This window comes from Haematobia irritans, chromosome 2 (genome assembly GCF_050003625.1).
Source record: "Haematobia irritans isolate KBUSLIRL chromosome 2, ASM5000362v1, whole genome shotgun sequence".
Taxonomy (NCBI): Eukaryota; Metazoa; Arthropoda; class Insecta; order Diptera; family Muscidae; genus Haematobia; species Haematobia irritans.
Window position 1 is genome coordinate 221,319,870 of NC_134398.1, and position 26,246 is coordinate 221,346,115.

Sequence of the window (26,246 nt, forward strand, 5' to 3'; positions counted from 1 at the left end):
TTTTTCGTTATTTTCTCTAGTGCTGTTATCGTTTCCTTTTGAAGCGTAGCAATAATATTGCTTTACATCACCCCCCTACAACAAATCAATCAATCGATCAATCAAAATCAAATTCCATCCCATTTTAATATGTGTTTTTTGTCTCGTTCTATTTTGTTTTCATTGTCTAGTTCTTGCGTTTCTTTGTTCGTTCGTTCGTTGTTTGTACTCATAGTTTTTTTCTTTCTATCATTGTTTCTCTTTATCTTCTTCTTCTCTTTCTCGTCCTACGTCTTTGTATGAAATTTGATAAAACAAAAAAACAACAACAACAACAAACCAAATTGTAAATTTTAAATACTTAGCCCTACAACCATGGACTCCTTGTTTGCCCATACGAGGTGGAAAACTAAAGACCAGCAAACATTTTTCAACATCCAATCCCCATTTGCCATTTCTATGCAATACCGGTGTTCAATTTCCTGGAGCGACAAATGTCACCAATAAACAGAGTTCGACAAATAGCCTGAATTCCTCGTATATATGGCGTGAAGCTAGTCCAAATAATTTCAATTTGTATTCCTCATCGATATCCTCGCTAAATGCTTCGTTGGGAGGGGCCGCAGGTTCAGGTCCAGGCTATAGATACTCACTTTCTGGCTCAGGTTCAGGAACGGCTATACCAAGTGGTAGTGGTGGTGGGGGTGGAGCTGGTATTGCTATGCCCAGTCACTCAAACTCCTCATCCATAGGTTTGGACTATCGTGCCTTGTCGGAAGAGAGGGCCACACGCAAATCCTTGAATCGCCTAAAGAGTGGATTCGGTTCAGGCTATGATAATATCTTTATGACCCCATTGCTGCCCCGCAAGAACAAAGGCTCACCGAAAATAATCAAATCGAATTACAATTCACCCCAAAAACTGCCACCTGCTCGCAATAGATCCGAAGATCGTCAATCCTCATCGAGCAGCATAAGCAAAAATCCACCAAATCATCCTGGGCTCTATGATCGCCGGTTGAATCGTTCCTTTGAAACTGGAGCCTCACACCGCTATGCTGGCTATGGTGGTGGCTATATGATGGGCTATGGTCTAAAGACAACCTCATTGAGGCGTAGTACTCCTCAATTGCCAAACGAAGATGGTGCTGGGGGAGTGGACAGTGATGATGCTGGCGATTGTCATCATTTATCGCACAAAGGCTGTACCGAGGCATTGCTTATGCGCAATGGGCATGGAGCGGGAGATGTGTCAGCTGCTGGTGGATTAGCAGCAGGAGCAGGACCTTCAAACTCATGTACGGGAAATGGTGATGGTGATTCATCTCAAGGCCAATCTGGCAATTGGTGTTGTGGTAATTTCGTAATGAAACAGTGGCGTAAAATTAACAATTACTGATTATCGCCCACTGTGTCAGTGAAGATCATAAAACACGAATGATGATGGATGAGGCGGCATTATTCATTCATAGCCAATTATCATAGCATGCTCATCATAATCTCTCCAGCCCATCATAGTCAACACCATCATAATCATTGCCATTTTTGTTGATCCAACATATATATGTGATCGTTTGCCATTTCCTAGCTGTCATCTATAATTACAAAAAAGTAGCAAATATGAAACAAATTGGAGGATAATCATAATTAATAAATCCAAAATCGAAAACAGGCGATTTACAAAAAGCTGATAAAACGCTCCTCTGATGCAATCAGATTAAGCCAAATTGATATTGAGTTTTTTTTTTATAAATTTATTTAAACCACAAACACAAACATATATATGCATTCATACATACATACTGGATACATGACAAATCCCAGCTAGCATTTTTTTCGTTTTTTAAGCACTTTCGAGTCTTTTTCGAGTCTACTTGGCGATTAAAAAGGCAGAATATGAGCTCATTTTATGAACATAAAAGACTCTTTTGTCGGGAGAAAAACGTGACTACCCGCGACTCTTCTTTATAAATCATTTATGAGTCTTCTTCTATATTATTTTAGAGTCTTTTTCGACTCATTTTTTAGTAGCATTAAAGTCTTTTTTGAATCGTTTTTTGATCAGTTTTAGTCTTAATATACCTCATCTGCGATTCTTTTCCGAGTCGTTTTTCAATTATGATTATAATCCCTTACGAGTCTTTAATTGATCACATATTACTCTATTTATGAGTCACTTATGAGTCATTTAATAGTCATATTTCTAATCGCAAATGACTCTTCTAAGTACATTTTTGAGTCGGTTTTCTGAACCCTTTCCCTTTAATTAATAATACGTGTTTTTTTATTAATATAAATATTTAATATTAATATTTGTATTATAATTATTTTAATTAAAATACTTAGTATTTAATAACAAAATTATAAATAACAATCATTTGTAAATATTTCTTTAAATAAAAAAAAAACAATTAATTTTAATAAAATTAAATAAAAATATATATATACTTAATCACTTATTTTCGTTTTTGTCAAAAAATCCTTAGCATGGACAAAATGTTTTTGTAATACGACATTCATTTCCCTGTCTGTCGTTTCGTATTTAAGATGACATATATCTAAAAATATATAAGTGATTTTCTTGTAATAAAATTTAATTATTATTTGTATTATAAATATTTACTTACTTTTAATTAAAGTTATTATGAAAGATTTTTCAGCACTGGGCTTAGTGCTAGTCCCCTTCCAGCCATATAATGTAGCCAGTTCATCGGAATATACTTTCCGAACTGAATATCTTAAAAATTGTGCGTGTCCTTCTCCGCCGGTTTTTGCTGTAACCTCTTTCTAAAAAATGTAAACTGTGTTAAGAAAAATTATAAATTATCAATTTTATTTGTTAGTTTGTTTCGTCGTCTTTCATACTTACAATTTGTTTCAGCTTTTCTTCATTTTCCTGTAGCAAATTCTCAAATTCATTTAAATCGTTCCATTTAATAATAAAATGGAAGTTTCTGACAATATTATAGAGATTGCCCCGTTAAAATTGTGATTTAAATAAAAAAAAAACACTTGCAATAACTCTGTAAGATCATTATTTGATCACCAAAAGTACTCGAAGATGACTCCTTTAGACGATTTTAAATCGAACACATTTTATGCCCATTAGCGCGAGTCATTTTCGTGCCATTTTTTGGTCCCGTAACTGTTTAAGCAGTTTTTGATTACCAAAAGTACTCGAAGATGACTCCTCTAGACGGTTTTTGTTAGATTTTTGTTATTTTTTGTTGTATTTTATAACGAACTCATTTTACGCCCATTAGCGCGAGTCATTTTCGTATCGTATTATAATCACATAACTGACATAGCAGTTTTTGATCTCCTAAAGTACACGAATATGACTCATTTACATGATTTTTGTTAAAACAATCACCGAAATGCTAGCTGGGATCTTGTAGACTAACACAAGTAAATAATTTGAACATAGTTTTTTTTCGTATCAAATCGTAATTTTGGTTTATATAGATTTTTTTAAAAACATTTTTGAAATAAATCTAAGCCTTGCCATTTTGTTTCGTTGTTAATATAAAAAATTTCAGTGCAATTTATTATAATAGTATATAAAATGTCTACTAATTAAATAATACGGTACTACTAATCAATATATTGTACTAAATAGGTACTTTTTATAAATACTTATACATTTAATTGTGTACGAAGTACTCAATTAAAACAAATGTACTTATTTCGCAATGGTATTTACTTAGTTCTCATTTGATATTAGGGTACTAATTTAGACCTATTAACTTATAGATTGATACCATGTGTACCGTAGAATTCTTGAAGTTTTGGTACATTTTGAAAATTATTTCTCTTCAACTAGGAGTTATTTAAATTTTATATAAAAAAAAAGTCTGAATTTTTTTATAGAAATAACATTTTGACAAAAATTTCGATGGGAATAAAAGTTTGACAAAATTTTGTATAAAAATAAAATTTTGACAAAATTTTCCATAGAAATGAAATTTTGACAAAAATTTCTATAGAAATTAAATTATAACAAAATTTTCTACAGAATTTTATTTCTATAGAAAATTTTGACAAAATTTTCTATAGAAATGAAATTATGACAACATTTTTTACAGAATTTTATTTCTATAGAAATTTTTGACAAAATTTTCTATAGAAATGAAATTTTGACAAAATTGTCTATAAAAATAAAATGTAGGCAAGATGATTTATAGATGATTTCTAATAAAATTTTCTATATAAATAGAATTTTGACAAAATAATCTATATAAAAACATCTTGACAAAGTTTTCTATATAAAAAAAAATTTAACAACATTTTGTATAGAAATGAAATTATGACAAAATTTTCTACAGAATTTTGGATATAAATAAAATTGAGACAAGATTTTCTTTAGCAATAAATAATTGACAAAATTTTCTATAGAAATACAATTTTGACAAACTTTTCGATAGAGATAAAATTTTGACAAAATATTCTATAGAAATAAAAATTTGACAAAATTTTCCATAGAAACAAAATTTTGACAAATTTTTCGATAAAGATAAAATTTTGACAATATTTTCTATAGAAATAAAATTTTGACCAAATTTTCTATAGAAATAAAATTTTGACAAAATTTTCTAAAGAAATAAAATTTTGACAAAATTTTTAAAAAATAAAATTTTTGACAAAATTTTCTATAGAAATAAAATTTTGACAAAATTTTCTATATAAATAAACAAAATGACAAAATTTTCTATAGAAATAAAATTTTGAGAAAATTTTCTATAGGAATACAATTTTGACAAAATTTTTATAAAATAAAATTTTTGACAAAATGTTCTATAGAAATAAAATTTTTACAAAATTTTCTATAGAAATAAAATATTTAGAAAATTTTCTAAAGAAACTAAAATTTTGACAAAATTTTCTATAAAAATAATTTTCTTTAGCAATAAATAATTGACAAAATTTTCTATAGAAATACAATTTTGACAAACTTTTCGATAGAGATAAAATTTTGACAAAATTTTCTATAGAAATAAAAATTTGACAAAATTTTCCATAGAAATACAATTTTGACAAATTTTTCGATAAAGATAAAATTTTGACAATATTTTCTATAGAAATAAAATTTTGACCAAATTTTCTATAGAAATAAAATTTTGACAAAATTTTCTAAAGAAATAAAATTTTGACAAAATTTTTAAAAAATAAAATTTTTGACAAAATTTTCTATAGAAATAAAATTTTGGCAAAATTTTCTATATAAATAAACAAAATGACAAAATTTTCTATAGAAATAAAATTTTGAGAAAATTTTCTATAGGAATACAATTTTGACAAAATTTTTATAAAATAAAATTTTTGACAAAATGTTCTATAGAAATAAAATTTTTACAAAATTTTCTATAGAAATAAAATTTTTAGAAAATTTTCTAAAGAAACTAAAATTTTGACAAAATTTTCTATAAAAATAAAATTTTGGCCAAATTTTCTATAGAAATAAAATGTTGACAAAATTTTCTAAAGAAATAAAATTTTAAGAAAATTTTCTATAGGAATAAAATGTTTAGAAAATTTTCTATAGAAATAAAATGTTTGAGAAAATTTTCTAAAGAAAATAAAATTTTGACAAAATATTGTACAGAAACAAAATTTTGCCAACATTTTGTATAGAAACAAATTTTTTACAAATTTTTCTATAGAGATAAAATTTTGACAAAATTTTCTGTAGAAATACAATTTTAGAAAATTTTCTACAAAAATAAAATTTTGACAAAATTTTTTAAAACAATAAAATTTTGACAAAATTTTCTATAGAAATAAAATTTCGACAAAATTTTCTATAGAGATGAAATTTTGACCAAATTTTCTATAGAAATACAATTTTGACAATTTTTTCGATAGAGATAAAATTTTTACAAAATTTTTTATAGAAAAAAAATTTTGACAAAATTTTCTATAGAAATAAAATTTTGACAAATTTTTCTAAAGAAATAAAATTTTGACAAAATTTTTATAAAATAAAATTTTTGACAAAATTTTCTATAGAAATAAAATTGTGACGACATTTTCTATATAAATAAAATTGTGACAAAATTTTCGATATAAATAAAATTTTGACAAAATTTTCTATATAAAAAAATGTTGACAAAATTTTCTATAGAAATACAATTTTGAGAAAATTTTCTAAAAAAATAAAATTTTGACAAAATTTTCTAAAACAATAAAATGTAGACAAAATTTTCTATAGAAATAAAATTTTGGCAAAATTCTCTATAGAGATAAAATTTTGACCAAATTTTCTATAGAAATACAATTTTGACAAATTTTTCTAAAGAAATAAAATTTTGACAAAATTTTTATAAAATAAAATTTTTGACAAAATTTTCTATAGAAATAAAATTGTGACGACATTTTCTATATAAATAAAATTGTGACAAAATTTTCGATATAAATAAAATGTTGACAAAATTTTCTATATAAAAAAATGTTGACAAAATTTTCTATAGAAGTACAATTTTGAGAAAATTTTCTAAAAAAATAAAATTTTGACAAAATTTTCTAAAACAATAAAATGTAGACAAAATTTTCTATCGAAATAAAATTTTGGCAAAATTTTCTATGGAAATACGATTTTGATAAATTTTTCGATAAGGATAAAATTTTCTATAGAAATAAAATTTTGACCAATTTTCTATTGAAATAAAATTTTGATAAAATTTCTAAAGAAATAAAAGTTTGACAAAATTTTCTATAGAAATAATATTTTGACAAATTTTTCTATATAAATAAAATTTTGTATAGAAACAAAATTTTCTATAGAAGTAAGATTTTGACAAAATTTTCTAAAACAATAAAATTTTGACAAAATTTTTTATCGAAATAAAATTTTGACAAAATTTTTTATCGAAATAAAATTTTGACAAATTTTTCTATATAAATAAAATTTTGACAAAATTTTCTATGGAAACAAAATTGTGATAAAATTTTCTATAGAAACAAAATTTTGACAAATTTTCTATATAAATAAAATTTTGACAATATTTTCTATAGAAATAAAAATTTGACAATATTTTCTATAGAAATAAAATGTTGACAAAATTTTATATAAATGCAATATCTTTAAAATATTTTATTTAGGTCGTACTATCAAAATCGAGTGTGAGCAAGATCTCACTTTTTATAGAAGTGCTAACTTTCCCTTATTAATGCAAGGTTGTTACTAATATCGTACTTATCACAAAACTTTTATCAAAAATATTTTTTAAATTTGGTAGATTTTTTTAAATTTGGATCATTACTTTTTACTTTTGGCACTAGTGAAGTCGATACGTTTTTTGAGAACTTTTATAGCACATGAAGGAAAAAAGCAGAAAAAACGAATACATTAAAAATTATTTCCTAGAATCAAGTACCCAAAATCCTTATTTGAATTCTTTGTTTATTTGACTCGGAATCAATAGCAAACTCATTGGTGTAGACAAAATAGTTGGAACCGGGCATGCTTTTTTTCAGTGCAAGTCTGAAGGGCTACTAGTTGGTACAGTATTTGGCCTTAAGCACAACGTAGATACCGAAAACTATGAATTGAAAATAGCTTACAAAAATTAATTTTTCTGTTTGCAAAAAAGTATAGACAATTGTGTTATTTTATTGCAACGAAATAAAATGGAATGGGAAAACATTAATACTTTAATTTGAAAACAAATATGGCTTTAATAAATTAAAATTAAAATATTTTGATTTGAAAAATTATTAGTTACAACAAACATTTTTTTTATAAAAATTCATAAAAAATACATACGAATTTAAAAAGTGAAATTTTTTTCAAAATATGATTTTAATATTAAGAAATTAAAATATAAAAATACACATGCAAAACAAATCTTAAACATAATATTTAGAAACATGTTGTCTTATTTATAAAGATGCATAATAGACATATAGAGTGTGAATGAACAAGAAGCTGCTACATTATTTTCTAAAAGCCTATTAGATTCTGTGTTAAGAGTAGTACTCGTTAGAAATTTCTAAAATTAATTTTAAGTAAATAAAAAATATTTCTACCTTTTTTATATAACTTTAAAATAATCTTAAATAATTTTTATAAAATATCGAAGAAAGAAAACTAATACTTTTTTATTGACAACAACTGTAGAAAACAGGTATATTTAATTAAAATAAATTTAACTAAATTATATTATGATAAATTTTTTGATAATAGTTGATAATAATTAATATTTATTTTTTTATACATAAAACTCATTATCACGACACCTAAATACACACACACACCAAAAATTGAGCTATGCCGTTTGTCTAGCCTTTAAAAAAATGTGTATAAACATATTGTGTTTTGTTAATAACAAATTGTTTTTGTAATAGCAATGTTCAATTTGTTTTGTAATTAACTTTATATATAGCATGTCTGCTAATTAAACAATTAAAAAAAATGAATGCTGCGAAAGAAAGATTTGGATAAAATGTTCAAAATTTTAGTGTAGACCAAAGTCATGAAACCAACATTTTTGCCTTAAATTAATTTTATTTATCAACCAAAGAAAATATTGTGTTTTAAGACAAATGGTAACTACATTTCAAAGTTAAATGTGATTTTTGGAATGTATGTTTTATTGGGGACGCAAATTTAAAATGCAGGTTTTTAAATTTTATTTTCTATTCGACTGTTTTTTAATGTTTTCAAAAATTGCTGCTGTTATTTTTGGCCTTAATAGTATGGCCTTAATTTAATCCAACGTTTCGCTGGTGGATTCCAGCTTTCCCAAGGATGGTATTTTTGTTGAATATTTAAACTTTCATCAGGTTATAAAGTTTTTCTATTCGCTAATATAACATAAAACAATCAAAAAATTTTTATACAATTGCAGAAAATAAAAAAAAAAAAACAAAAAACTTTCTCATTATCCAGATCACAATTGAATATCGAATGAATATGTTTTTTTTAATATTTGAGAATTTATTAAAAAAATTGTAAATTGTAAGTTATTAAAAAAAATTGTAACATTGTTTGTCAATCGAAGTATTGTCCATCGTTACACACAAAAAAAATTTTCTGATTCAATCACGAAATTAATTGATCAAATTAATTTTTTAATTGAAATGTCTTCAATCACAAAAATGATAGTATCAATCACAGTTTTAATTGGGGATAGAAAAAATCCTTGATTAAAAAATTAATTGACGTCATTAGCAATTTTCAATTAATTTTTTAATTGATTCAATTAAAAATTTAATTGGTTTTGAATGCAAACCCCAATTAATTTTTTATTTAAAAAGGTAACTATTTTTGGCTTAGAGTTTTTATTTGGATTAAGAAATGTTTATTACTTTTTTTAACCGACTTAATGTTCTGAATTTGATTAAAAAGTTAATTGTATCAATTAATTTTTTAATTAAAAATTTTAAAATTTTCAATCAGTGACTTAATTAACTTAATGTTTCTATCTTGATTCAAAAGTTAATTGTACCAATTAATTTATTAATTGAAAAAACATTCAACTTCAATTAACTTTTTAATTGGAAATATTCTGGTGATATTTTTTTCTGTGTAGCCACTGTGTATATCCCTCACAGCGCCATCTGTTGTCAATCCAGCATTATTAATTTGCACACCCAATAGCTTTTTTATTTATACCCAAACCATTTGTGTGCTTTTAAATGCAAACCAAACATGTTTAATTAATTGATTTTTTAATTTAATTAATTTAATCTTCAATCAAAAAAATCACAGTTTTAATAGGGCATAAAAAAATACTCGATTAAAAAATTAATTGATTTCATAGCAAATTTCTATTAATTTTTTAATTGACTCAATTACTTTTTTAACTGACTTTGTGTTTTAAGTTCGATTAAAATTGATTGTTTGAAATACATTTTTATTTAAAAATTAAAAAAATCCATCACTTTTTTATATCCTCCACATAGAATGGGGGGTATATTAACTTTGTCATTCCGTTTGTAACACATCGAAATATTGCTCAAACACCCCATAATGTATATATAATCTGGGTCGTGGTGAAATTCTGAGTCGATCTAAGCACGTCCGTCCGTCTGTTGAAATCACGCTAACTTCCGAACGAAACATGCTATCGACTTGTAACAAGTAGTTGTTATTGATGTAGGTCGGATGGTATTGCAACTGGGCCATATCGGTCCACTTTAACGTATAGCCCCCATATAAACCGATCCCCAGATTTGGCTTCCGTAGCCTCTAAGAGAAGCAAATTTCATCCGATCCGTCTGAAATTTGGTACATGGTAGTTGTATATGGTCTCTAACAACCATGCAAAAATTGATCCATATCGGTCCATAATTATATATAGCCCCCATATAAACCGATTCCCAGATTTGACCTCCGGAGCCTCTTAGAGGAGCAAAATTCATCCGATCAGGTTGAAATTTGGTACGTGGTGTTAGTACATGGTCTCTAACAATCATGCAAAAATTGGTCCATATCGGTCCATAATTATATATAGCCCCCATATAAACCGTTTCCCAGATTTGATCTCCGGAGCCTCGTGGAGGAGCAAAATTCATCCGATCCGGTTGAAATTTGGGACGTGGTGTTAGTATATGGCCGCTAATAACCATGTCAAACTTGGTCCATATCGGTCTATAGTTATATAGAGCCGATCCCTAATCACACAAAAATTGGTCCATATCGATTCATAATCATGGTTGCCACTCGAACCAAAAATAATCTGTCAACATTTTATTTCTATAGAAAATTGTGTCAAAATTTTATTTCTATAGAAAATTTTGTCAAAAGTTTATTCCTATAGAAAATTTTGTCAAATTTTATTTTTTGCCAAAATTTTTTTTCTGTAGAAAATGTTGTCAAAACTTTAATTCTATAGAGAATGTTTTCAACATTTGAATTCTATTGAAAATTTTATCAACATTTTATTTCTATAGAAATTTTTGTCAAAATTTTATTTCTATTGAAAATTTTGTCAAAATTTTATTTCTTTAGAAAATTTTGTCAAAATTTTATTTCTATAGAAATATTTTATAAAAATTTTATTTCATCCGATTCGGTTGAAATTTGGTACGTGGTGTTAGTATATGGTCTCTACAAACCATGCAATTATTGGTCCATATCGGTCCATAATTATATATAGCCCCCATATAAACCGTTTCCCAGATTTGATCTCCGGAGCCTCTTGGACGAGCAAAATTCATCCGATCCGGTTGAAATTTGGAACGTGGTGTTAGTATATGGCCGCTAATAATCATGCCAAAATTGGTCCATAGTTATATATAGCCGATCCCCAATCGCACAAAAATTGGTCCATATCGATTCATAATCATGGTTGCCACTCGAGCCTAAAATAATCTGTCAAAATTTTATTTCTATAGAAAATTGTGTCAAAATTTTATTTCTATAGAAAATTGTGTCAAAATTTTATTCCTATAGAAAATTTTGTCAAAATTTTATTTCTATAGAAAATTTTGTCAAAATTTTATTTCTATAGAAACATTTTGTAAAAATTTTATTTCTACAGAAACATTTTGTAAAAATTTTATTTCTATAGAAAATTTTGTCAAAATTTTATTTCTATAGAAAATGTTGTCAAAATTTTATTTCTATAAAAACATTTTGTAAAAATTTTATTTCTATAGAAAATTTTATCAAACTTTTATTCTATAGAAAATATTGTCCAAATTTTACTTCTATAGAAAATGTTGTCAAAATTTTATTTCTATAGAAACTTTTGTCAACATTTTAATTCTATAGAGAATATTTTCAACATTTTAATTCTATTGAAAATTTTGTCAACATTTTATTTCTATAGAAATTTTTGTCAACATTTTATTTCTATAGAAAATTTTGTCAAAATTTTATTTCTATAGAAAATTTTGTCAGAATTTTATTTCTATAGAAAATGTTGTCAAGATTTTATTTTGTCAAAATTTTATTTCTATAGAAACATTTTGTAAAAATTTTATTTCTATAGAAAATTTTGTCAAAATTTTATTTCTATAGAAAATGTTGTCAAAATTTTATTTCTATAGAAACTTTTGTCAACATTTTAATTCTATAGAGAATATTTTCAACATTTTAATTCTATTGAAATTTTGTCAACATTTTATTTCTATAGAAATTTTTGTCAAAATTTTATTTCTATAGAAACATTTTGTAAAAATTTTATTTCTATAGAAAATTTTTGTCAATTTTATTTCTATAGAAAATTTTGTCAAAATTTTATTTCATTGAAAATTTTGTCAACATGTTGTTTCTATAGATATTTTTGTCAACATTTTATTTCTATAGAAAATTTTGTCAAAATTTTATTTCTATAGAAAATTTTGTCAAAGTTTTATTTCTATAGAAATTGTTGTAAAAATTTTATTTCTATAGAAAATTTTGTCAAAATTTTATTTCTATAGAAATATTTTGCAAAAATTTTATTTCTATAGAAAATTTTGTCAAACTTTTATTTCTATAGAAAATATTGTCCAAATTTTACTTCTATAGAAAATTTTGTCAAAATTTTATTTCTATAGAAACTTTAGTCAATATTTTATTTCTATAGAAAATTTTGTCAAAAATTTATTTCTATAGAAAATTTTGTCAAACTTATTTATATACGTATTTAATCGGGCTTTTTTAGTTTAATATATACCCGTATGGACTACCTTGCAATTTAGATGACGGTGTTAGGCAGTTGTAAGATACCTTGTCATCGGCAAGGTTTACCGCAACGCAAGTAATACGATTGTGGATGACAGTCTTCAGTAGAAGTTTCTACGCAATCCATGGTGGAGGGTACATAAGCTTCGGCCTGGCCGAACTTACGGCCGTATATACTTGTTTTTAAATGACTTTGTCTTCTGAGTTTTATTAAAAAATTAATTTTATCAATTAATTTTTTAATTAAGCATTTTCAAACATTGACTTAATTAACTTAATGCTTCTATCTTGATTAAAAAGTTTAATTGTTTCAATTAGTTTATTAATAGAAACATTTTTGCAACTTCAATCAACTTTTTAATTGGAAATATTATGGTGATATTTTCTGTAGGGGCAAATAAAACGGAAATGAGCTTTGCTAAGCTCGCAATAAATATGAGTTTATGAAAAATATACTATAAGACAAAAGGCAATTGTGTTGGTTTTGCAGAAAAGCAAAAAAATGTTTAAAGTTTAATCGCGAGCACTTACATCTTCACATATACATACATAATTAAAGACTAAAAAATCAAATGAAAAAACTAAAGAAAAACGTCATACTAATATTTTGCCAAAGAATATTGCAAAAAAAAAAAAAAATATTTCAAATAAAAACTAAACAATCAAAATTAGTGTTAAAAGAAAAAGAATTAATAAAATAAAAAAAACTAAAAATTTATCTGCTTTTTTGTATGTAATACTTATAAAAAAAAATTGGAAGAAATAAACATGCATAAATAAATATACAAACATTTAAGCCACAAAAAAACAGAAACATTTGAATTTTATTTATTTATATTTTCTACGTTTATTGTAATCAAATAGTTAATAAAAATTAGTTAGAGATACGCTCATACTCATTTTACAAGTTTCAATGGCTTTTTCCATAGATTTTTGCAATAGTAATATTGTTTATTAAAACATTTTATATATATTTTTTCTTAATATATTTTTTGTTTAATTTTAAAAATTTCTTTTTTTATTTTGTTTAAAGTAATGAAAAAAAAAATGTATTATGTTACTGCAGCAATTTATGAAGTGTTATTTATGTTTCTCTATATATTTGTGTTTTTTTTTTTGTTATTATTTGATCATATCTCAGAATGCCTCCATAATCCTCCATCTAAGTGCTTTAGATTATTCACTTGATTGATTTATATATTGAACATATTTAAAAGGCAGTTGTAGATAAGATTTCGAAAGCAAAATGAATTAGCAGTTATTTAATATTAAGTATTATAACTTAACTTAAATAGAATAAAATATAAAAATTTCACAATTTTACCCTTGAAATTCGCATTTGATGCCAGTATGCATACTCTAAATACCATGCAACACCCAGCAAAAAAAATTGGAAGTTCTTTCAAAGGCACAACTTTAAAAGCACTTCCAGAAGATGCACTCCCAATGATGTTCTTTATTTTAACTACCCAGGAAGTTCTTTTAATTCAATTTTTTATAACTTGTTTTTTCATTCTTTTAATGGGTAATTTTAACTTTTTTTGCTTCAAAGAGGTTAAAAACAGAGTAAGAATTCATAAAATGGTACAAATCATTTAAATATTGTCGAAAAAAATGCTAAATCCAATCTGAGAAAATTGTGATTTTTTGAAAATATTTGAGGTCTAACGTTTCCGACAAGCATTAGAATCCATTAAAAATTATAAAAATTATTTATTTGACAAAATATCACAGAATTTTTTAATTTACATCCAAAACATTGAATTCGGATCACACCTAAAGAAGTGATGCAAATTCAGTGGGAACTGCCCAGCAAAAAAGCGTCGCCAAAGCGTCGTGGATCCGGAAGGGATGCAAAATTGGCGCAGAAGCGATGAATTTAACATGGGCTTGTCATAGGACGGAAGTCTACCATTTCAACAGCCGCTGCACTGAATTTGCATCACTTCTGAATGTGTGAGGTGAATTCTGTGTTTTGAATGTGAATTAAGAATTTTTGTGATAATAAATAATTTTTAAAATTTTTTATGATTTTGAATTCGCTTGTCTGCAACGTTTGTCATCAATTATTGTCAAATAATTCGCAATTTTTCTAGAAAGGATTTAACATTTTTTTCGGCTAAATTTAAATAATTTGTACCATTTTATTAATTTTTAATATGTTTTTAACCTATTTGAAACCAATAAAAATAAATTTCCCATTAAAAATATGAAAAAAGCGGGTTATAAAAAAATTGACTCAAATGAACTTTCTGTGCAGTTAAAATAAATAACGTCTTTGGGAGAGCATTTTTGGAAGTTCTTTTAAAGTTGCACCTTGAGAAGAACTTCCAAGTTTTTTTTTTGCTGGGTTATTATGATTTTATCCCCAGATTTGATCTACCTTAGGCCCCATTAGAACTGATTTCTAAGTTTTCCTTAGTACATGATCTTCAGAAGTTTAAGATTCCTTGCCATCTGTAGCTGTTACCACAACCTAAGTAATCTGATTGTAGATGACTGTCTTCAGCAGAATTTTGTACGTAATCCATGGTGGTTGGAATATAAGATTCGGCTTAGTTGAATTTTTATTTTATTTATTTATTTTTATTTTCGTTATGTAATTTTCGCCCTTATATACTTGTTTCAATCAATATTTTATATATTCATTTGTAACATATTCATAATTTTATCCACAACTGCCTTCCATAAATATTTTATAATATTTAGTATATAAGTAATAAGTGTTTCCGAGCAAACTGGAAATTTCTTAACTATTTTCGAAGTCGATTTTAACAAAAGTCGTTTAGTCAATTTAAGTCGATTTTTAAAAATTTCACAGAGAAGGCTTTCGACTTTTCGACTATTTTTACCAAATAAAACGATTAGGCGAAAATTCGAATTTCGACTTTTGTATCCCTATACGCCAATGTTATTAATTGAATATATATATATATATATATATATATATATATATATATATATATATATATATATATATATATATATATATATATATATATATATATATATATATATATATATATATATATATAAAAAAGCTATAATACTTTTTATCAGCTGATTCCTTGAGAATGCCCCTTTAAATAGGCCCTGAGTATTGATATGTGAGAAAAAAATATTTTAAGCAACAAAATAGAAAGTTCGTCGAGCAAACTAGACGTGTTTATCAGTCGGTCCAACAAAAACTAATTTTAATAAGATTTCCAATTAAAGATATAACTCATAGTTGAAATCATAAAATATCTGTAAACTAAACTTTATTGCAAGTGTTTTAACTGTCAGTTTGGCATCTCTGTGTATTACAAATTTATAAATATAATAAACTCATTTGGAAACTTCAATAGAAATAAAACAAACATCAAAGCAAAAATTGAATAAGAACAAGAACCATACGTTTTCGCTCTTGGTATAAATAAGAACTACACAACAACAATTACAATGAATAAAAGTGTTGTCTACTCCGAACCTCCACACAGTGAGAGTGAATTATTATTGGCGCCGAGACGCCTCAGAGAGTTACAGCATAACTCATTCTCTGATACCACCAACACTAACGCAACTCCACGTCGCGCTATACACGATTCACCACAACGTATTGTATCACTTATCGATAAACGGTTTGAGAAACAAACAGAAACTCTCTTAAGTGAAATCGATAAGAGAATGGATGTTTTTATGAGAGACATAAAGAGTGTAGCTGAACGGGTTACCAAACTTGAAATAGTGTCGAGCGAAATTGAAGTTCTGAAAAACGAAATACAGTTTTTAAAATCTCAACACGCTGAGCAACATAATGCTATGAGAAGTGAAATTAATGATTTAAAATCTCAAATATTAAAAGATGAAAACTCTAAAGTAGCATGTGATTTAAGAATTAATGGTGTGCCCTCCTATAATGGAGAAAACCTCATGCTAATATTTGGTAATATTTGCAATTGTTTAAATATTCCCATACCATCAGTAAAGTCCATACATAGACTCAGAAATGCAAACAACGTTGACTCAACAATAATGGTAAAACTAATATCCGCATATGATAAAAACTTTGTCCAAAGTCTCAACAACAAAATTGATGAATTTCGCAACGTTTTTACTTGTGCCGCGGTGGACGTCATTTGTGTATCAGAGACTTGGTTTCATCCTGAAATTCTAGATACTATCTACGGTTTACCAGGGTATTCTCTTATGCGTTCTGACCGTAAATCACTTGGAGGTGGAGTCGCAATTTTCATAAAACATGGCATAAACTATACTCTGAAACTTAAATCTGCATATGACTCTGAAATTGAATTTATTTTCATTGAACTGATAACTGAATACAGGTCTAAGGCACTCATTGGCTGTGCCTATAGACCAAATAATCGTGTAGACTTTAACTTCCTTCTCAATGAAATTGAACGCATATCTCTAGATTATAACGATATAATGATAATCGGAGATTTCAACAGCAACATCCTTCGTGACAACGTGTTAACTGATGCAATGGAATCACTTGGTCTTTTTTCTGTTAATAACTCTATCCCAACTCATTACACTCGAACAAATAATAGTTTACTGGATGTCATTTTCACTAATCAACTGTCAAAGGTCTTATTATACGATCAACTTAGCGCACCTGCGTTTTCAAAACATGACTTAATTTTTGTAACATATAACCTCAACTGTGAAATTAAGCCCTCTAGAATACAATATCGAGATCTGAGGAATATTGATATGAATCTTCTACAAGATTGTCTGCTATCTGTCGATTGGAACGAAATATACTATGTTGAAAATGTTAACGAACAGCTATCATTCTTGCAAGATAATTTATACAATATTTTTGATTACTGTGTGCCACAGAAGATCAAAACCACTAACAAATCTAATCAACCATGGTTCAACCATCGAATTAAGAGACTGATTATCACAAGAGATACTGCTTACAAAAGATGGAAATCTTTCAAAACACCAGACTTGCATGATATTTACAAGAATGCAAGAAAAGATGTAGTGAAAGCAATATGTGCCGCTAAAACTTCATTCTACGGTCAAAAGTTTAAGAATGCGCTCGATACTAAATCAAAATGGAAAGAGATTCGTCGTATTGGCATCGGTGAACAAGATTCCCAAATTAAATCTGACATTGATATTAACAAATTAAATGAGGAATTCGCCAAAATTAATACCGCACAACCTCTTGAAAATGTATACGCCGATATACAAACTGTTCAAATGGAATCTTGTTTTTCATTTAGATGTGTAAATAACGTGGAGGTTTTGAATAGCTCGTCACAAATAACATCAAATGCTGTAGGTGTTGACGGGTTACACCCCACCTTTATAAAAATTATTCTTCCCACCATCTTGCCTTACGTTACACACTTGTTTAATACCTGTCTCATGAAATCAGTTTTTCCTCATGAATGGAAATTAGCAAACATTATCCCAATTCCCAAATCCAACAACGAATTACGTCCAATTGCGATTCTACCATACTTATCCAAGATGTTAGAATACTTAATGAACCAACAAGTAACAGCATATTTGGATCGCTGTAATCTCATCACGGATAAACAATCCGGTTTTAGAAAAAAACGAAGCTGCATTTCGACGTTATTGGAAGTATCTGAGGACATACGTATAAAACTTGATGAAGGCATGATATCTATACTTGTAAAGGGTGATTTGTTAAGAGCTTGATAACTTTTTTAAAAAAAAAAACGCATAAAATTTGCAAAATCTCATCGGTTCTTTATTTGAAACGTTAGATTGGTCCATGACATTTACTTTTTGAAGATAATTTCATTTAAATGTTGACCGCGGCTGAGTCTTAGGTGGTCCATTCGGAAAGTCCAATTTTGGGCAACTTTTTCGAGCATTTCGGCCGGAATAGCCCGAATTTCTTCGGAAATGTTGTCTTCCAAAGCTGGAATAGTTGCTGGCTTATTTCTGTAGACTTTAGACTTGACGTAGCCCCACAAAAAATAGTCTAAAGGCGTCAAATCGCATGATCTTGGTGGCCAACTTACCGGTCCATTTCTTGAGATGAATTGTTCTCCGAAGTTTTCCCTCAAAATGGCCATAGAATCGCGAGCTGTGTGGCATGTAGCGCCATCTTGTTGAAACCACATGTCAACCAAGTTCAGTTCTTCCATTTTTGGCAACAAAAAGTTTGTTAGCATCGAACGATAGCGATCGCCATTCACCGTAACGTTGCGTCCAACAGCATCTTTGAAAAAATACGGTCCAATGATTCCACCAGCGTACAAACCACACCAAACAGTGCATTTTTCGGGATGCATGGGCAGTTCTTGAACGGCTTCTGGTTGCTCTTCTCTCCAAATGCGGCAATTTTGCTTATTTACGTAGCCATTCAACCAGAAATGAGCCTCATCGCTGAACAAAATTTGTCGATAAAAAAGCGGATTTTCTGCCACTGATTTTGGTAATAAAATTCAATGATTTGCAAGCGTTGCTCGTTAGTAAGTCTATTCATGATGAAATGTCAAAGCATACTGAGCATCTTTCTCTTTGACACCATGTCTGAAATCCCACGTGATCTGTCAAATACTAATGCATGAAAATCCTAACCTCAAAAGAATCACCCTTTACTATTAGATCATAGTAAAGCATTCAATACTGTGGACCATAAAATTCTGGCAACAAAACTGAAGAAACTGTTTTATTTTTCTGATGATGCTTGCAAATTAGTTACATCTTACCTAAACTCTCGTTCACAGATGATTATTCTTAATGATAAGCACTCGAATGTAATCGAAACCTCGAGAGGTGTACCACAGGGATCTATTCTGGGCCCTTTGTTGTTCACGATGTACATTAACGATCTCCCTGATGTATTGGTTAGTTGTAAAACTCAAATGTATGCAGATGATGTTCAACTGTACGTCAGTACTGAACCTGAAAACCTAAACCTATGTATAGAAAATATTAACACTGATTTAACTAATGTTTATAACTGGGCGTGTAAAAATGGACTGATTCTGAACCCATTGAAATCTAAGTTTCTTGTAATCTCGAGAAGGCATATCTCAGAAGAAACTTTTCTTCATACCTTGCAAATCAATGGTTCGATTATTCCCCGAGTACATACATCTACTAATCTGGGAGTGACTTTCAATTCCAATTTGTCATGGTCGAACCATATATCGAGTGTTGTTGGACGAGTATATGGTATGTTAAGAAACCTGTGGGCTGTCCAATCTTCTACACCTCAACACATCCGACTCCTGCTAGCAAAGACTTACTTAATACCAACCATGCTATACGGATGTGAAATATTTGGTAACTGTGACAGCAGAGACTTCTCAAAATTAAATGTTGCTTATAACAATATTGCCCGGTATGTGTATAAGAGACGTCGTCGAGACAGCATATCTTCTTTTGCGCACAGCATTCTCAACTTATCATTTGAAGATCTCATTAAAAGCAAATGCTTACTGCTTCTTCACAAAATAATATATACTAAGGAGCCTGCACACCTGTATAATCATATTCGTTTCGCCAGATCAAATAGAGGAATGAAAATCATACCCCAAAGAATAAAAACTCTTTTATCGGAACGACAATTTTTCATATTCAGCATCCGTCTGTGGAACTCTCTACCATCGAATTTGCAAACAATTAGCAATGCTAACACTTTCAAAATAAAATTAAATGATTTCTTGAACTCTCCGTAAATAAAACACTTTTATTTTTTTTTTTTTTTTTTTTTTATCTTTTTATATTATTTTTTTGTTAATTTGTTAATATTTATTTTTTATATATTTTTTTATACTTGTTTTTATATATATATACATTTATTTTTGTTAATTTAACATTATTTTACGCTGTCTTATCACAAAATTACTTTCTGTATCACAACTTGAAACTAGCACTGTCACTTATAAGATATAAATCTTGTTGTGCTGGTTTATCAAATAAATAAATAAATAAATAAAAATAAAATAAATAAATAAAACAACAAGTAAATGTCTGCTCATTTGATTTTTTAATGCTCATGGCAATAACTAGGGTTTACCATAATTATTATACAAAGGTATTCAGAATTAATTTGAATTAAAAGAGATTTTTAAGTATATCCAAAGAGAAAAAAAATACCATAATTGAAATATTTTAATCAATAAACCCTAAAAGTATATTACATATTTCGTTTTAAAGGAGCTCCATTATCTTTTCCGAATGAAATTGATAATTTTTCTATGGTTAACGTACGTTATTATTTTCTAGTTAAAATAAAAGTTTAGTATTAAAAGATATTTAATTTAAATATATGCACAGTTAGGTTTATTTTCCATAAGAGATAAGACTATAAACATTTTTTAATATAAGCCAAAAAATATGCAATAGTTTTAAATTTAAAAGCAATCCTAAGGTTATGCAATATTTTTTATTGAAATGGATTTTTTTTGTTGTAATTTGTATTTATTGAGTCTTTTTTTACGTAAGTGATACAATCAAAGGTTACCAGGGAATTCTTAAGACTATAATGTATTGTCTTAATTATACATTACATCAAACATTTTTTGAATATAAGCCTAAAATGTTGCAACATTTTTAGATTTAACAGTAATCCTAAAATTATGCAATATTTTAATTTCATTAGATTGAATATAACAATCAATACACCCTAAAACTATATTACCTATTTCGTTTCCAAGAAGCTCCATTATCTTTTCCTAATGAAATTGAAAAATTTTCAATTGTTAAAGTGTGACATTTTTTTCTAGCTAAGTTAAATGTTTATAGTACTAAAGGATATATAAAGTAAATATATGTACAGATGGGTTGATTTTTTTAAGAGATAGTTCTATAAGCATTTTTTAATATCAGCCAAAAAATATGCAATAGTTTTATATTTAAAAGCAATCCTAAGGCTAAGCAATATTTTTTATTGGAATGGATTTTTTTGTAATTTGTATTTATTGAGTCTTTTTTATGTAAATGATACAATCAAAGGTTACCAGGTAATTCCTAAGAATATAATGTATTGTCTTAATTATACATAGAGAATTATACAACAAACATTTTTTGAATATAAGCCTAAAATGTTGCAACATTTTTAGATTTAAAAGTAATCCTAAAATTATGCAATATTTGAATTTCATTAGATTGAATATAACAATCAATAAACCCTAAAACTATATTACCTATTTCGTTTCCAAGGAGCTCCATTATCTTTTCCTAATGAAATTGAAAAATTTTCAATTGTTAAAGTGCGACATTTTTTTTCCAGCTAAGTTAAATGTTTATAGTATTAAAGGATATATAATGTAAATATATTTTTTAAGAGATAGTCCTATAAACATTTTTGAATATAAGCCTAAAAATATGCAACATTTTTAGATTTAAAAGCAATCCTAAGGTTATGCAATATTTTTTTTTATATCCTCCACCATAGGATGGGGGGGTATATTAACTTTTTCATTCCATTTATAACACTTCGAAATATTGCTCTAAGAACCCATAAAGTATATATATATTCTGGGTCGTGGTGAAATTCTGAGTCGATCTAAGCATGTCCGTCCGTCTGTTGAAATCACGCTAACTTAAGAACGAAACAAGCTATCGACTTGAAACTTGGCACAAGTAGTTGTTATTGATATAGGTCGGATGGTATTGAAAATGGCCCATGTCAGTTCACTTTTACGTATAGCCCCCATATAAACGGGCCCCAGATTTGGCTTGCGGATCCTCTAAGAGAAGCATATTTCATCCGATGTGGCTGAAATTTGGTACATGGTGTTGGTATATGGTCTCTAACAACACATAATTATGGTCCACAAACAACCATGTTAGAATTGGTCCATATCGGTCCATAATTATATATAACCCCCATATAAACCGATCCCCAGATTTGGCTTGAGGAGCCTCTAAGAGAAGAAAATTTCATCCGATCCGCTTGAAATTTGGTACATGGTGTTAGTATATGGTCTCTAACAACCATGTCAGAATTGGTCCATATCGGTCCATAATTATATATAGCCCCAATATAAACCGATCCACAGATTTTGCTTGCGGAGCCTCTAAGAGAAGCAAATTTCATCCGATCCGGTTGAAATTTGGTACGTGGTGTTAGTATATGGTCTCTAAAAACCATGCGAGAATTGGTCCATATCGGTCCATAATTATATATAGCCCCAATATAAACCGATCCACAGATTTTGCTCGCGGAGCCTCTTGAAGGAGCAAAATCCATACGATCCGATTGAAATTTGGTACATTTCGCTAGTGTATGGCCGATAACAACCATGCCAAAATTGGTCCGTATGGATCTATATTATATATAGGCCCCAAATAAACCGATCCCCAATCACAGAAAAATCACGATTGCCACTCGAGCCAAAAATAATCTACCAAAATTGTATAGCCATAGAAAATGTTGTCAAAATTTTATTTTTATAGAAATTTTTGTCAACATTTTATGTCTTTACGAAATTGTGTTAAAATTTTATTTCTATAGAAAATTTTGTCAAAATTTTATTTCTACAGAAAATTTTGTCCAAATTTCATGTCTTTACGAAATTTTGTCAAAATTTTATTTCTATAGAAAATTTTGTCAACATTTTATTTCTATAGAAAATTTATGAAGCATTTCATAGTTGGAGAGGAATATTTTGCAAAATCTTCCAAAATAGCAAGAATTCTACCAATCTACTAATTAGTAAAAAATCTGCCATTTTTGGTGGACCCGTGCTCATAATTGTATATAGCCCCCATATAAAGCGACCCCCATATTTCAATACTGGCACAAAAGTTCATAACGGTTCGTAATTATTTCTTCCCTTAATTATGTAATACCGGCCAAGAACTGAATACATACGTATTAAATCGACCTTTCTTTTGTCTACTATATATTCCGCATGGACTAGGTTAGGTTAGGTGGCAGCCCGATGTATCAGGCTCACTTAGACTATTCAGTCCATTGTGATACTACAGTGGTGAACTACTCTCTTATCAGTCTGCCCGATTCCATGTTAAGCTCAATAATAAGGGACCTCATTTTTATAGCCGAGTCCGAATAGCGTTCCTCATTGCATTGAAACCACTTAGAGAAGCTTTGAAACCCTCAGAAATGTCACCAGCATTACTTAGATGGGATAATCCACCGCTGAAAAACTTTTTGGTGTTCGGTCGAAGAAGGAATCGAACCCACGACCTTGTGTATGCAAGGCAAGCATGCTAACCATTGCACCACGGTGGCTCCCTCCGGATGGACTAACTTACAATTTAGAAGATGATATTAAGAAGTTTTAAGATGCCTTGCCATCGGCCGCAAACCAAATAATTTAATTATGGATGACCACAATTAAATTATGACCGACTTTAGTAGAAGTTTCTACGCAATTCATGGTGGAGGGTACATAAAATGCGGCCTGGCCGAACTTATGGCCGTGTATACTTGCTTATTTTATAATATAAGCCTAGAAATATGCAACATTTTTAGATTTAAAGGCAATTGTAAAATTATGCAATATTGTTTTGCATTGAAATTGATAAATTTAAGAAATTTCTAAGTTTGCAAGGAATCACAATTAAGACACTCAATAGTCTACACATTAGAAGCTCTATAAATATAGATAGAATAAATCTTAATTTAGTTACTATATAAAATGAGTAATAATCTGTGATCTGATCACCAAATTAAACATTTCCCATGGTGTTTATGATTTCTTTCTTCTTTTTTCTTTTGCACTTCCACAAAAAAAAAATAAACAAAAAACTCAAACTTCTACCCAACAAACTGAAAAAAAAAAAACAAACAAACAATCATTAACACTGTACTACAACAAACTACCACATCTTTCTCTCATATCGACCAACGAACCGCCAAAAAATATATCTACACACAGGTTTGGAAAATGAGGATATGACACCAACATTACGTCAATTATGGACAGCCATACGACAACTGCAACAGGATATGACACAAATCAAACAAGTCATAAACGATGAGGTAGCCTTACGTGTGAATTTGCAGCAATTGTTAATGCAACATTTGGAAACTGGTAGTACATCATCAAGTAATACACCGAAATGTTGACTATGGAAGTAGAATGATCGTCCAGTCGTCGCATTGAATAAATCAATAAATCTCCCTCCAATCAATCTATACAAATTCAATTTCAATATTTTACCTCCCGGACCTAAAGAAGACTTCAGTCAAGGCGAGTAAGGCGATCAAGGATAACCTTCCTTTTTTTGTAATCTTAATCATTTGTATCGATGACGTAACAAAATGTTAATCTTTGTTTATTTTAATATACTCTATGTATTTTATATATATATAAAGCTATACGATTTTTATTTATGTTATTTATTTATTTAGAAATAATAAAATAAAAACAAACAAATATTTTAAGATATTTTTTTTTGAGAGAAAACTATTACAATCATGAAATTAGTTGAAATATTTCAACTTTTAAAATCATTTAAATGTGAATATAATATGTTTAGGAAAACTATTAACGTTTTATATTTATATATTTTTTTTTAAAAAGGCAAATAAATTATCCGCATATACAAAAAAAGTCCAAGAAAATATTAAACCTACTTTTATCATATAAGCTCCTTCGATAAACTGTCTATAAATTGTTTTGTATATTGGTATTAGAATTTAATTTATTCGATCAATATTTCACAAAAAAATATATCACCAAAATTTTTCCAATTAAAATTTCAATTTTAAAAACAACAAAAATTAATTTTAATTAAAAATTGAATGATTCCCATAATTTTTTAGTTAAATAAAAAATCAATCACAATTAATTAATTGTATCAATTTATTATTTAATATTGCATCAATTAATATTTTAATAGAATTTTTTAATTGATATTCTCATTTCTGTTATTGAAGACATTTCAATTAAAAATTTATGGGATCAATGGATTTTTAATTGAAAATAAAAAAATATTTTTAATGTAAATTAGTAACTAATCAAGCTAGAGATAATTTGGTGATCAGATGACCTCGAGCTTGATTAGTTACTGATTTACATTAGACAATTAAAAAGGTCGAATAAAATAAAGAAAAAAAAAAAACAAAATCAATTTATTAAAAAATATTTTTTCTATGTTAATATTCAATTTCTCTAAAAAAATATTCAATTGCCCAAAGTAACATTTGAGAGTGCAGTATAATGCGATGCGCACAACACACAAATTTAGTTAAACCGTATATTTGTTTAAAACTAGAATATGAGAAAATGAATATTTTTGGTGTTTGAATGATATTGTTTTAAATATTTAATTTTATAAATGATAAATTATTTGAAATGAATAAAAATCTCCACATTTTTTTTTAATTTTGTGCATTTCTTTTCGTATGTACAAAGAATTTGTGTTTTTCTAATTCAATCACGAAATTAATAGATCCAATTATTTTTTTAAATTGAAGTTGCTTCAATTGCGGAAATGATAATATCAATCACAGAATTAATTAGAAATAAAAACTATACTTAATTAAAAAATTAATTGATTTCTTCGGTGCTTTCAATTAATATTTTTTTAAATGGTTTAATAAAAATGTAATTGATTTTTTTGGTCCCAAAACTCAATTAAGTTTTTAATTTAGGAAATCATTTATTTATGGTATTATTAATTGTTTTTTTCACAATTATTAAAAAAAAAAAATCTTATAATATTTGCACTT

General features: G+C 27.7%; 1 protein-coding gene across 2 annotated transcripts in view; it reads left to right on the top strand.

Annotated features, from left to right (window-relative positions):
* The window catches only part of RtGEF (Rho-type guanine nucleotide exchange factor), a 101,922-nt gene extending 76,972 nt beyond the window's left edge, over window positions 1-24,950 (top strand). The window contains exons 9-10 of one of the 2 annotated variants that reach the window (XM_075297509.1): window positions 345-1,334; window positions 24,448-24,950. In XM_075297509.1, coding sequence (XP_075153624.1) covers window positions 345-1,334; window positions 24,448-24,638 — 1,181 coding nt within the window. In that variant the 3' untranslated portion in view covers window positions 24,639-24,950. The remainder of the gene's footprint in view (window positions 1-344; window positions 1,335-24,447) is intronic. The other variant, XM_075297511.1, reaches the window with a different exon arrangement.
* Window positions 24,951-26,246: the final 1,296 nt, after the last annotated feature.